The sequence below is a fragment of the Coffea arabica genome, chromosome 3c, assembly GCF_036785885.1.
Source record: "Coffea arabica cultivar ET-39 chromosome 3c, Coffea Arabica ET-39 HiFi, whole genome shotgun sequence".
Lineage (NCBI taxonomy): Eukaryota > Viridiplantae > Streptophyta > Magnoliopsida > Gentianales > Rubiaceae > Coffea > Coffea arabica.
Genome location: NC_092314.1, coordinates 27,478,483 through 27,490,715, shown reverse-complemented (window position 1 = coordinate 27,490,715; position 12,233 = coordinate 27,478,483). Strand labels below are relative to the sequence as shown.

Below are 12,233 nucleotides of genomic sequence, written 5' to 3'. Positions count from 1 at the left end.
TATATATGTCGCGGCATGCACGCTGTAATTTTTTGCAGCGTGCAAAGGACAGCCACGGATGCCCTTTGGAAGGCTGGATGTGAAGGCAAGGGTAAGCCTTCATCCTCACCATTCGGGAGAGGGTTTAGTGGCCTTGAGTTCCATATAAAAGGCAAGAAGAAAACATCAGCCGCAAGGAGAGAGTTTTAGAAAACGGCGGAAAGAAAAACTGAGCGACCGAAGGAGAGGTCTCAGAAGAGGACGGCTGGAAAATCTGGAGTGAGCAAGAGAGAGTGAGAGCAAGAGAGAAGGGACGGGCTGAGTGAAAGCGAAGAGGGAGATAGCTAGAGAAAAGAATAGAAAAGGAAGAGCTTTCGGGGTAAAGAAATCAAACAGAGAGGAAGACTGTTTTGTAGAGAGAAAGAAACAGAAAGCTGAAGGTTTGGACGGTAGAAAGAGTAAAAGAGAAAGCTTTAAGAGTCTGGGGAAGAGCAGCCGGAAGAGGAAGCCGCAACCAGGAGGGAGACCGAGAGAAACCCAAGCAGCGACTTCATCAGAATCTGCAACGGATTTCTTCATCGAACCCGAGCTGCAAATCCAAAGGTGAAACAGGTAGTCTTCAATCCTTGTTTTCGTTCATTCTTTTCATATGGAATCTGGTCTGTGTAACCAGAAATCTTAGGCTTTTACTTGCATTTAGATGTTGAATCACTGAAGTAAAGTTTGACGTTTGGATGTATTGGGAGGCAGTTCATCGTTTTTCTTGCATCCATTTCCATTTCATCAATCAAAGTTGTTTCCTTGTTGATGTTTTCTGTGTCGGACATAGCCAGGGTTGATGGCACTTGTTTTTTTTTTTACCATTTTTGTTTCTAAAATCTGGAGTCAATTCGGTCTTTCCTTTTGCACTTCATTCGACAATCTGGTTTGGAAAATTATGGGAAATGTATAATTTATGGCTGGGTTTGAGGATAGGTCATATAAAGTCTTGTTTTGTTTCGAAAAGATGGCTGTTTTCTTGAGTTTTGTGGGCTGCATACGTCCTGAATTCCATTGTTAGATTATGAAAAGAAAATAGTGGCTGGAAAATGGATTTTACCTGCTGAATGCGTTTATCGCATGATTTGTGTTGACTGGAGTCTTGCGGAAGTAGTGGGTATAATTACATTTCCATCTGAATTCATGTTCACGTCTGTTTTCTTGCCTGTTTGAAGGCTGGAAATTACAGAAATTTCTGGAGTTTGCTAGCAGATTTGAGTGCAGAAAGTTTATTTTTTCGTAATTTGCATGAAGTTGGCTGCAACAAGCTGAAGTCCTTTGGTTTGTTGCAGCAACATAGGTCAAATTTTTGTTGTTTTTTTTCGCTGGTTTGAATCTTGGAGTTTACGATTTCATTTGGATTTTTGGCTAAGTGCATCTTGGACATGTCGGCTGTAAGTTACATTCTCTCTGTTGAGAATTGCATTTCCTGCCATAGTAGTGAACCAAATCTGGAAAATTGCAGCAAGCTTTGATTGCAGAATGTTTCTTTGTTGCCTTGCATGAACTCCTTTATGAATTAACATAGTTTCCTTATATGACTTTGTTTGCTTGGATTATGGTAGTTGTGCAGTTGTTAGTTAGTTCAAAGCTTGGAAGATTGATTAAGAAATTTTCTAATCTATTCTTGCTTGCCGAGACTTCAAAGCTTAGGAAGCAAATTGAAAAAAGCTTGCTGCACTCTTTCTTCTTTTGCTGTTTTGGTCTTCATTCTATTCTTGATGATCAGCTCCATCTTTTTGATTCAATCCTGCTATGAAGTAGCATGTTTAGTCGATGATGGATAGGTAGAATTCTGGTTTCTTGTTGAATCTGTTTGCATGATTGAAATGAAAAGAAAAGCTGCGGTTGAAAACCTTGCAGCAAACTTGAAAACAAAAGAAAGCATGCTTCATTTTTGGTTGCAGAAGTGTATCATTCATGTAAATTGCAGGACGTTGCCTTAAGGATTCTTGTACAAATGTCTAGTATTTTGGTTGCTTTATGGTCTAGGCTTTAGCATGTTTATTTGGATGGTCTGGTTTGATGTTTTGAGCAAGGTTTGGAATTTTTTCTGTTTCTTTCCTTGTTTTTCTTGCTTGGGATACTCTTCATTAGATCATATAGTGATAGGCAATCATGCTTGGGTTGGCAATTTAGATTTCATGTGAGCTTGGGTTGGCAAACAAATGAGTTTTTGTGTTTTTTTTTCTGGTATGAAATATGTATGTTTTGAAGCTGTCCAAGTTTGCGGCAGGAATTTGCAGAAATAAAGAAGATTTCAGTTTTTCTACGTAGCATGCATGCAATGTGTTCTAAAGTTTACATTTTAACCCCTCAAGTTCCCCTTATGCCATTATGACCCACAAAATTGAGAAAACTAATCAATTGGGTCCCTGTGATTTTTGCAGCAATGCATTATGGCCCAATTACATTCCATGTTCTTGCAATTAAGTCCTAAGATATTTGCATTTGAACTATTACTTGCCCTTTTCTTTGCCCCTGGACCCTTGAAGTTCCTAAAAGTGTTTGATTAGGCTCGAGTGCTTGGTTAGTGTTTGCAATTGAGTCCTTGGTAGCCTCAACTTTGCAATTCGACTGCTCGTTTGCTTTCATTTGTTTAGGTGGTACTTAATACATGAATTTGTGAACTTTATGATCAAGCGAGCTTGTGTTTGTTTATTTTCTTTAATCTTCCCAAATAAAGTGGTATCTTGACCTTTTTATTGTTTTGAAGCCATTTTTCTTTCATTTGGACATCGTTCAAAGGGGGCGGTATAATTTCTTTTATCCCTTTTTGTGTCTCTCCTATGTGATCCAACGTGCTAAGTGAGAATTGCATGCCTACTTTGCTTTCCTAGCCTTTCCTTAATTCCTTTCATTTATGTCATTTACTTTCATTTTCATTAAGTTATTCTTTTAATGGGGTATGTGTACACCTCTTGGCTTGTAATAGATAGGGCTTTGGCAAGCAATTTGGTCCATTTTCCCCTTCCCCTTTTGTTTTAGTTAATGAATGTAATAAGTTCATTAGCTTGGTTGCATGCCTATGTGTTACGTGTTACTTGCTTTATTAGGTTTTGCATCTAGTCGAGCATGTTAAGTGTTACGTGCTACGTGTTTATGAGTGTTTGGCATGTCTACTAGCTTTCTGTAGTGTAGATGAATGGAATGGATGAATGTACGTTTCCACTAGTCCAACGCTAGTCGGAATTCATAGAATGGGCTAGTCCAACGCTAGACCCTTAGGGATTTCCCCTCGTTAGTATATATTTGCGTGTTCATTACATGTCATGCATTTTTCTTAGTTTATCATTTGGCATGCTCCTCGAACCCTTTTTCCCTTCATTTTAGGATTTTGGCATTTCATGCTAGTTATAGGGTTCATTTGCTTGGGTGTCCCCTTCCGATAAGGGAAACGAGCGAGTGTGGCTTCAAAATAGCCTTAGCACGCTAGTTCTCCCTTCTAATCAAAGGGAAAATTGAGTCACGATTTAGGTCTCCCCGTACCCAATATGCATGAATTCCCTAGGCTCATGCATTTTTAAATCCACTCTACCATTTTATACCCTCATCACACTTTCATTTTTCCTCCCATTTTTGCACACGTGCACCTTTATGTTTCTTCACTTGCACACGAACACTTTTATCATCACTTGCACACATTCACTTCATATCATCATTTCACATACCGTACCTTGCCCACTCACGTGCACATTTTCATTTACATATTTATTGTTTTTTATTACTTTTTTCAAACTCATGTCCTCACATTGCATACATTCCATTCATTTGCATCCCACTCGCATTATTCGTGACTTCTTCAAAGGATCGTTATTGGGCTTCACAATTAATGTGATTGGCACCACTCAACCTTTGAAGAGAAATTTCCCCCAATACCCCTAGGTCTAGGGTTTGCATTCATGTAGTGCATCCAAATGTAATAAATTCTTTGGTTAAAACAAGAAAATCTTTGATTAAATCACGCAACTAGCTTTGGCTAGGTCGAAGGGTTGCCTTGGATTTCTATCCTTGCCTTCCCCTTCGTCAAATGTGACTCCCGAACCTTTTTCGTTGGTTTACGTGGACTAGGAGTCGTTTAAAAGGGGTTTCTTACTATTTTTTCCTATTTTTCTTTAAAAATTCATTTTTTGGTGACTTGGTACACCTAAACTCATTACCAAGTGGCGACTCCAATTTTTATTTCAAAAACCCTTTTTAAACTATAATTTTGGGTCAAATCGTCGCATTCTCAAACCCCCATTTAGACCCATTTTTCTTTTAAATCACAAGTCATTTTCCAATCACAAATTGAATCAAAAAATACATTTTTAAACCATTTATTTATTTATTCAAAAAAATGGGGCACGACAGTTGGCGACTCCACTGGGGACATTCGAGAGTCCGAGCACATTTGATTTAATCAACCTTTTTCTTCTTTTAACCTTTTCATATATCACATTTGGGTGGTTTAGGGTTGCATTTTTTCATTTTTTAGGATTTTTGCATTTCACGCTTATCCAACTACTCTCTCGCTCACGAATGTATGATTGGTTGATTGGATGTATGTTTACTTGCTTACCTCGCGCTCGCATTGCATTTGGGGGGGTGTGTCACCTTAGAGCCTCGCGTTGGTTCTTGATCCCTCCCTTCCAAACGAGCACTAGCATACGCGCATACGCTTTAATTATTTTTACCCCTCATTTATTTTTCTTTTAGTGGCTTGTCACGCCACTCCACCCTATTAGGATTTTAGGCGACCCACTTGGACATGTGATCGTATCACGACGTGTGCGTAGCATGATCTGAGGGGTCACTTGATCTTCCGCTTTAAACTTTAGGTTGATGACCTATTAGTTTTTAGTCGAAGGTTGAGGATTTTTTTTAGATTCGCCCAGACGGGTAGCCGTAACACGACGTGTGCGTAGCAACGTCTGGGGAATCGCTCGAGCCACCGACAAGGAACCTTGGGAGTGATGACCCTTGGTTTCCAAGTCTGAAGGCTTGGGGACCTGAGCTTGTCGAGTCTAGATGCATTAGTGAACCCCAACCTCATGCATCCATTTTAGAATTGCCTAGGGTAGAGTCGACCTTACCCTATTAGGGACACCATGCACGAGGGGAGGGATCCCACCCTCTTTCCTTATTTCTTTGTTGATTTTTGTATCATCTAATTGTCCAACGTGTTATGTGATTATGTGTTGAACTAACGTTTCCTTGTTTCTTATCTTTTGCATTCACAAACGTTAGGAAATAAGAGGTCTGGCATGACCTCCTTTTAGGACCTACCCTTGTAGATAGGCTAGTGCACGTCTGAAAATTTGTGGTATATTTTGTTCATAAGTTAATGCCATACCATTTTTAGGCTTACCCTGGCAAACAAAGGGCTCCTTAAGTCACGTCTCATTTCAAATTGCATTTTTCCTTGCTTTGATAAGAATGGCATCATGCATAAGCCTTAGAAAGGGAATGCCACTTAGGCAATCCCACATTAGGGACAAGCCAACCTAAATCCCATGGGTATTTAACCCAATTTTGGGATTTGCACGTTTTAATTCCTGTTAACCAGAGAAATGGGACCTGTAGGTAAGGTATTTAACTCCGGTTTTGGTTTCTAGATGGAAAGCCCTCGCCGAGTGCAACAGATGTTAGTAGTGCCGCCGGAGGTACAAAGATGGCCCACGTTACTCTCACCCAATGAGGTTAACCAAATAGCCGATCGATTAGGACACATCGGGGATTTCAAGGACATTAAGTCCGATGGATATTCGGTAGAAGCTTTGGTACATCTATGGGACCCCACTTGTTCTGCTTTTAGATTTGGAAAAAGGGAGATGACCATAACAATTGAGGAAGTCGCTGGATTTCTCAATTTCCCGATTCAAGGAACTGCCGTGGTATTGCCGCTAGTATCTAACAAAGCTGAATTTTGCCGTTTCACTGGGTTAAAGGAATCAGTACTACAAGGGGCAGACCAAAATATAGAGGCGAAGTTCTTATTTGATCGATTTGCGCTAAGAGATGGTTTTGAGAGGCATCGAGGGGACTTCTCGTTTACTTCCAAGGAAACGTGGGATCGAAAGAGAGTCTGGGTATACGGTTTAGTCATGACGGGAACCTACTTTTTTCCTAGGAAAGACAAAAAGATAGCCTTCAAACTCACTAGAATCCTGTATGACTTGTTTCTCAGAATTAATGATAGGCCGTGTTCCATTATTCCTACCATTTTGGCCGACATCTTCATAGCCTGCACTACCTGTCAGAAAGGGAAAAAGTTCTTTTGTGGTTCAAATTTGATCTTACATATATGGGGAATGGAGCATTTCATGAAACGACCGGCTATTTCATCGAGTCTACCAATGCTCGCATACAACTGGATAACCACACATCACAAGAGGATCAATAGAGACAGTCTGCCGTGCAATGCATCTGAGTTTGTGGATTTCTTGAAGAACGTGACCGATCAAAATATTAGATGGGTGTTGGATTGGACCGATTGTACTAAACCCATTCTTCGCACTCAGGCATCCGAATTCATTCTCCTACTGGGTACTCAAGGGATTACCGCCTACGTCCCAAAAAGGTTTCTCAGACAATTAGGGCGTACCCAAGAAATACCACCCGTGCTTGACATGAGCGAAGTCACCATTATTTTTAACTGGGGAATGTGCCCAAATCAAATCTCTATGAAAGATCGGATTATTGACGCCTGGGTGACGCTATCTGATGACGTGAGTTTTAGATACATCCCGGAGCTCAAGCAGAAGGGTTTGACGACTTCACAATACGAAGACTGGGTAGGAGGATCCGTTGTGCAAGAAATTCAAGATGAGTGTAGACACCAAAATTTTGAGCCATTTTTATTTTATTGATAGTTATATCTATTTATTCCATAATTTTCATTTGGATATTTTTCTAGTTTTTTTTATATATAGCATTTTTATTTCATTTTTAGCTTTATTTCATTTTTTTAGAATTTTAACATAAAATTTGGAAAATGGAAAAGGCACTAAAAATATGCTTTAATTGTTTGTTTTGATTTTAAGTTCAATGTTTTCTTGAAAAAAGAGGGAAAAGAAGAAAAATACAAAAACATTCAAAAAATAGGCTTTAGTTTTCTTGAAAAAAATGGAAAAGGAAAAGGAAAATTGGTCACAAAAATACGTTCAAATTCAATCTTTTGGCATTTTGGTTTATTTTTGTTAATTTATTTTGAAAAAGAAAAAGGAAGAAAAAAAGAAAAATGATGAAAAATGGAAAAATGAAAAATAAAGATTGCATTTTGTTGTTTATGGTTTCTAGTTATCCAATGTTAATTAAATTGTTTTTGTATTTATTTTTATTATTATTATCCATTTCTAACTAGTTAAAAAAAAAAAAAAACTGCCGTAGCATGCAAGCTGCGATTTTTTGCAGCTTGCAAAAGAAAGGCTGGGCAGCCCCTTGGCTGCAAATTACAGAAGAAAGGACAGAGGGTTTAGGGGATGCTCCATATAAATAGAAAAGAGAAGACAGCAGCCGCAAGAGGAGAGTTTTTGGAGAGAAGGGGGTGAACGGCAAAAGAGGAAGGGGAGGTTTCTGAGAGAAGGAAACGGCTAAGGAAAACTGAGAAGAGAGAGAGCGATAGGAAGAGTGAGGGAAACCTGCGGCTGAGGAGGAAAAGGACGGCTGGAGTAAAGAGAGCTGGGGCTGTGGGTAGGCTAGACTGCAGAGGGAAAGAGTTGAGAGTTAAAAGGGTTGGAACTAGTGGCGACCACGGAAGAGGAATTCGCCGCCACCGTTGTTGCCGAAAGCTTCATCAAGAACGTGACTTTCTGGGCAGACAGAAAAACGCAACCAGAGGGAGACGAAAGAAACTCAAGCAGCGACTTCATCGGCACCTGCAATCGATTTCTTCATCATCCAAGCTGAAGCTTCAAACCCAAAGGTGGTCAACAGGTAGCTTTCCATCCGTTCTCTCGTCCATTTTCAGTTCATGTGAGATCTAGTTTGCATAGCCAGAGATTCTGGATTCTTGCTCATATTTGGATGATGAATTATCGTGTAAAGTCGGATGCTTTATTTGAATTTTTAGACATGAAAGTCCCGAAATTTATGAACCAAAAAGCTGCTAGCTTTCATGATTTCTTTCCTTTGTGAAATTGACTACGTGCGGTCCGTGGGTTGCAAGTGTCGTTCCTAGTTCTTGCTTGATTCTTGTGTTTTGGGTTTTAGGCTGTTTTCTTGAAGCTTTTAAGTTTGAGGGCAGCAGATGTTTATATGCCTGTGCACTGCCGAACTTTGTTTGGGGTTGAGGAACTTGTTTTATTGTCTCCCTGCTCATACGGAAGCCAGAAAATTGCAGAAAGCATCTTTTGTGTAACTTATATGCATGCTATCATTCAGATTTCTTTCTTTTGTTGTTAGGGTGTCTTGTTGTGATGAGAACACTCAGATTGCTAAGGGTCGCTGATGCTTATGATGTTTTCCTAATGCATGCAATCTGTCATATCCTACGCTGCATTTGTTCTCTCTTCCTTTCTTTTCTTTTGCTGAATGGCTGCAGTTGCAGCAATCTTCGTCCATGTCGCGTGACAGGCTCATAAGAATCTGCATAAGTTCCTCCTACATTTTTTGCTTGTTGGATATGGAGTTTTGATTGTTTTACCACTCAGTACAAAGTTCGGGTAGATGGGTAAACGTTGCTTAGAATTTGCTTTAGAAATGAAATGTAGCAAGTCTGCATTTTCCGTGGTAGAAATTTTCCTCAAATCTGATTTGCATGACTTTGGTGTAAAAAAAAAAAGGGATTTCTTGATGGGATGATAAGATGAATACTTAGTGATGGGGTTGCACTAGTTGTTTGAAGGATTGAAATGCTGAATCATTTCTGTATAAGTGTTCCAGAAATTTGCATGATATCTTCTTGGGTTTCTTGTTTGTTTGGGTTATGATGGTGGTTTAGTTGTGGGCTTGGTCTAAAGTTGTGACGTTGGGTTTAAATACATCTAATCAAGGTTGTGATAAGAATCTGAGTTTATAAGAAAATTGCTGCAAAGTTGTTTGGCCGAAAACATTGCTGAAGCTGAAACCTTTTATTGTTGCCTGCATGTTATTTCAGACCTGAATATGATGTTTGTCCGAGTTGTTTGCTTGCTTGGATCATGGTTGCTCGAGCCAAAGTTGTTTGTTGCTTAATCTTAGTCGAAGTTATGTATTTGAACCAGAAAATTTGAGTCAGTTTGCAAGCAAAAATGCAGCAGATTTCACTTTTGGTTGTAGCAGTTTTCATTCTTCAACGTTTGCATGTTCATTCTTCAATGTTTTTTTTTTTTGCTGATTTGGGATGTTAAATTTATGATTTACTGTCTAGTTTAAAGTTTTGGATGATTAGCTTTGGTTAAGGTATGTAGTTGGATGTGGATTTGGCATTTGGGAGTGAAACATGAAAGAAAGGCAGCTGAATTGGCGCAGAAATGAAAGGCTTCTACGTGATTTGCATGCATGGATGATTTCAGAATTGGCATTTTAATCCTTTAAATTTTCCTTTGCTTCACTATGACCCAACAAATAGAATAATTTCTTCAATTGGATCCCTGTGATTTTTGCAGCAATGCATTATGGCCCAATTACATTCCATGTTCTTGCAATTAGGTCCTAAGGTGTTTGCATTTGAATCATTAATTGATCTTTATTATTTTTGAGACCTTTGAAGCTCTTCGATGATTCATTTTGACGTTGATTGTGATTGATTAGTGGTCATTATTGGGTCCTAGAAATGCAAGTTTAAACCATTCATGGACCTTCATTCACTCTTGGATTCTTGAGATATAATGTTTGCTTGGACTTTATTTTTTTACTTGGGGACCTTTGAGTTTTTTTTTAAATGCTTCAATTAGGTTCAAATGATTTGAGTAGTGCTTGCATTTGGGTCTTAGTAGATGTTATGCTTGGAGGTTGGATGATCATGCCTTTGCTTGGTCTTTAATTAGCTTTTTACTTCATTAAGTTGCAATTGGGGGAAAATTTGATGATTTGGTGGATTCCAATTGTTTTGTTTATATCTTATAACTAAATTGGTGCGTTAATCCTTTGCTTTGAATGATTTTAGCACATGTTATCCCGTTAGTTGGTGACTTAGCCCAGTTTAAGTCTCGTCCATTTAACACTACAAAAGGGAGCGGTATAATTCCTTTTATCTTTTTCTGTTTCTCTTATGTGACTCAACGTGTTAAGTGAATTGCATGTCTATTTTGCTTTCTTAGCTTTTCTTTAATTCCTTTTACTTATGTCATTTACTTTTTGTTTTCATTAAGTTATTCTTTTAATGGGGTATGTGTACACCTCTTGGCTTGTAATAGATAGGGCTGTGGCGAGCAATTTGGTCCATTTCCCCCTTCCCTTTTTGTTTTAGTTAGTGAATGTAATAGGTTCATTAGTTTGGTTGCATGCCTACGTGTTAAGTGTTTAATCGCTTTATTAGGTCCTTGCATCTAGTCAAGCATGCTAAGTGTTATGTGCTACGTGTTTATAAGTGATTCGCATGTCTACTCGCTTTTTATAGTGTGGATGAATGGAATGGATGAATGTACGTCACCACACTAGTCCAACGCTAGTTGTGGATTCTTTTATCGTTTCCACTAGTCCAACGCTAGTCGGAATTCATAGAATGGGCTAGTCCAATGCTAGACCCAATAGGTTCTTTTTTCCCTTTTTCATTAAGGGCATGATCACCACATATCACGCATTTTTCCTTAGTTTGTCATTTGGTATGTTCCTCAAACCCCTTTCCCTTCATTTTAGGACTTGCATCTCATGCTAGTTAGGGTTCATTTGCGTGAAAGTCTGTGACAGCCCCACTTTCCCCTAGGGCGAACCAAAGGGGTTAGCGGACTGCTTGCCCAACTCTCGCCAGGACTAACGATGCAGACTAGAACTATCTATAGCAATCCGGAACTTACAAACGAGCGTAAACAAGTCAAAATGGTAAAATAACCCAAAAATAAAAAAAATGAAATCCGGAGTCGGCCATGAATAGTAACCGACCCGTCAGAACCCAACCGAAATAGCTAACAAATATTCACATCTGAACTTTAGCGTTTACAAATCAAAATGACATACAAAAGTTTTCAAAAGTTAATATATACACATGGTTTGCCAAATCAAAAGAGAAAACGCCCCCAAAAGTACACTTAGGGTTTTAATACATGAGCTATACAAAAGATATGTTCGACTAGCTCAATTTGGCAGCCATTTGTCAAATCCAGACCAAAAGGGGTTTATTTTCCTGTAAGGAAAACAAAAGGAACAGAAAGGGGTGAGCTTGCGCTCAATGAGGTACCAAACATATAGCAGAGAAATCATGGCATTTCACATTTTATAAAATCAGATACACATGCTAGATGTAAAGCAAAGGAACCAATGATTCAAATCAGAAGGATACGGGTGGCTCTCAGGAGCCAAATTTCTAGCGCAGTACTTGATCCAGACCGGTTGACTCTCCGTCAACGTATATAGAACCAAACGTCCGTAGACCCCTCTTTACACCGAATTCCGTCCACCAAACACCCCTTTACCGGGCCCGCTCACCGTAACCGAACAGAAATGGTAATACTCGAGTATACCGGAATCAAGGGTCTCAATACCTAAAAATCCCCGAACAGACTACCGTGGTTCGTTATCTAATCGTCCAGGCCCTTGCCGGCCCGACTCGAATAACTTAGCCACAGGATTGAGCTCATAAGTCATAGAAATCCGAACAGATGCAGACACAGATAACAGATTCAGATACAGATACAGAATAGCAGATTCAGATAGCAGATTCAGACGGCAGATTCAGATAGGCACTCAAAATTGGCATATGAACAGATAGAAGAACGAGTGTGATAAAGTACACCCTCGCCTCCATTTTATAAAAACAGTATTTGGCTTCACTAGTCATAAATCAAGTATTCAGATATTCAGATATTTCACATAATGGGTAGCAGGTAGTGGAACACTCACCGGCTCAACTTCAAAAGTTTTCACTTCAGATTGGCCTTAATCGCCAAGAAACCCTAAAATAATCAAAATAAACCAATTGAAGGTTTTACTTCCAGAATCGAGTAAACAGAATGCACATGTGAGGCTCGACTACACGTCGTACGCCTTGCCAAATAAATACTAATGCAAGAATGCAAAAACATGATTCCCTTGGAAACGAAAAGGTAGCATGAGGACCTAGGCGCAAACAACCCAAAAGCCTTTCATTCTACCAA

General features: G+C 39.2%; 1 protein-coding gene across 1 annotated transcript; it reads left to right on the top strand.

The window, feature by feature from the left end:
* Window positions 1-204: 204 nt before the first annotated feature.
* On the top strand, window positions 205-6,907 carry LOC113733712 (uncharacterized). Its single transcript, XM_027259901.2, has 2 exons — window positions 205-591; window positions 5,616-6,907. Exon 2 carries the CDS (start codon window positions 5,616-5,618, stop codon window positions 6,867-6,869), a length of 1,254 nt encoding a protein of 417 aa, XP_027115702.2. The 5' UTR covers window positions 205-591; the 3' UTR covers window positions 6,870-6,907.
* Window positions 6,908-12,233: the final 5,326 nt, after the last annotated feature.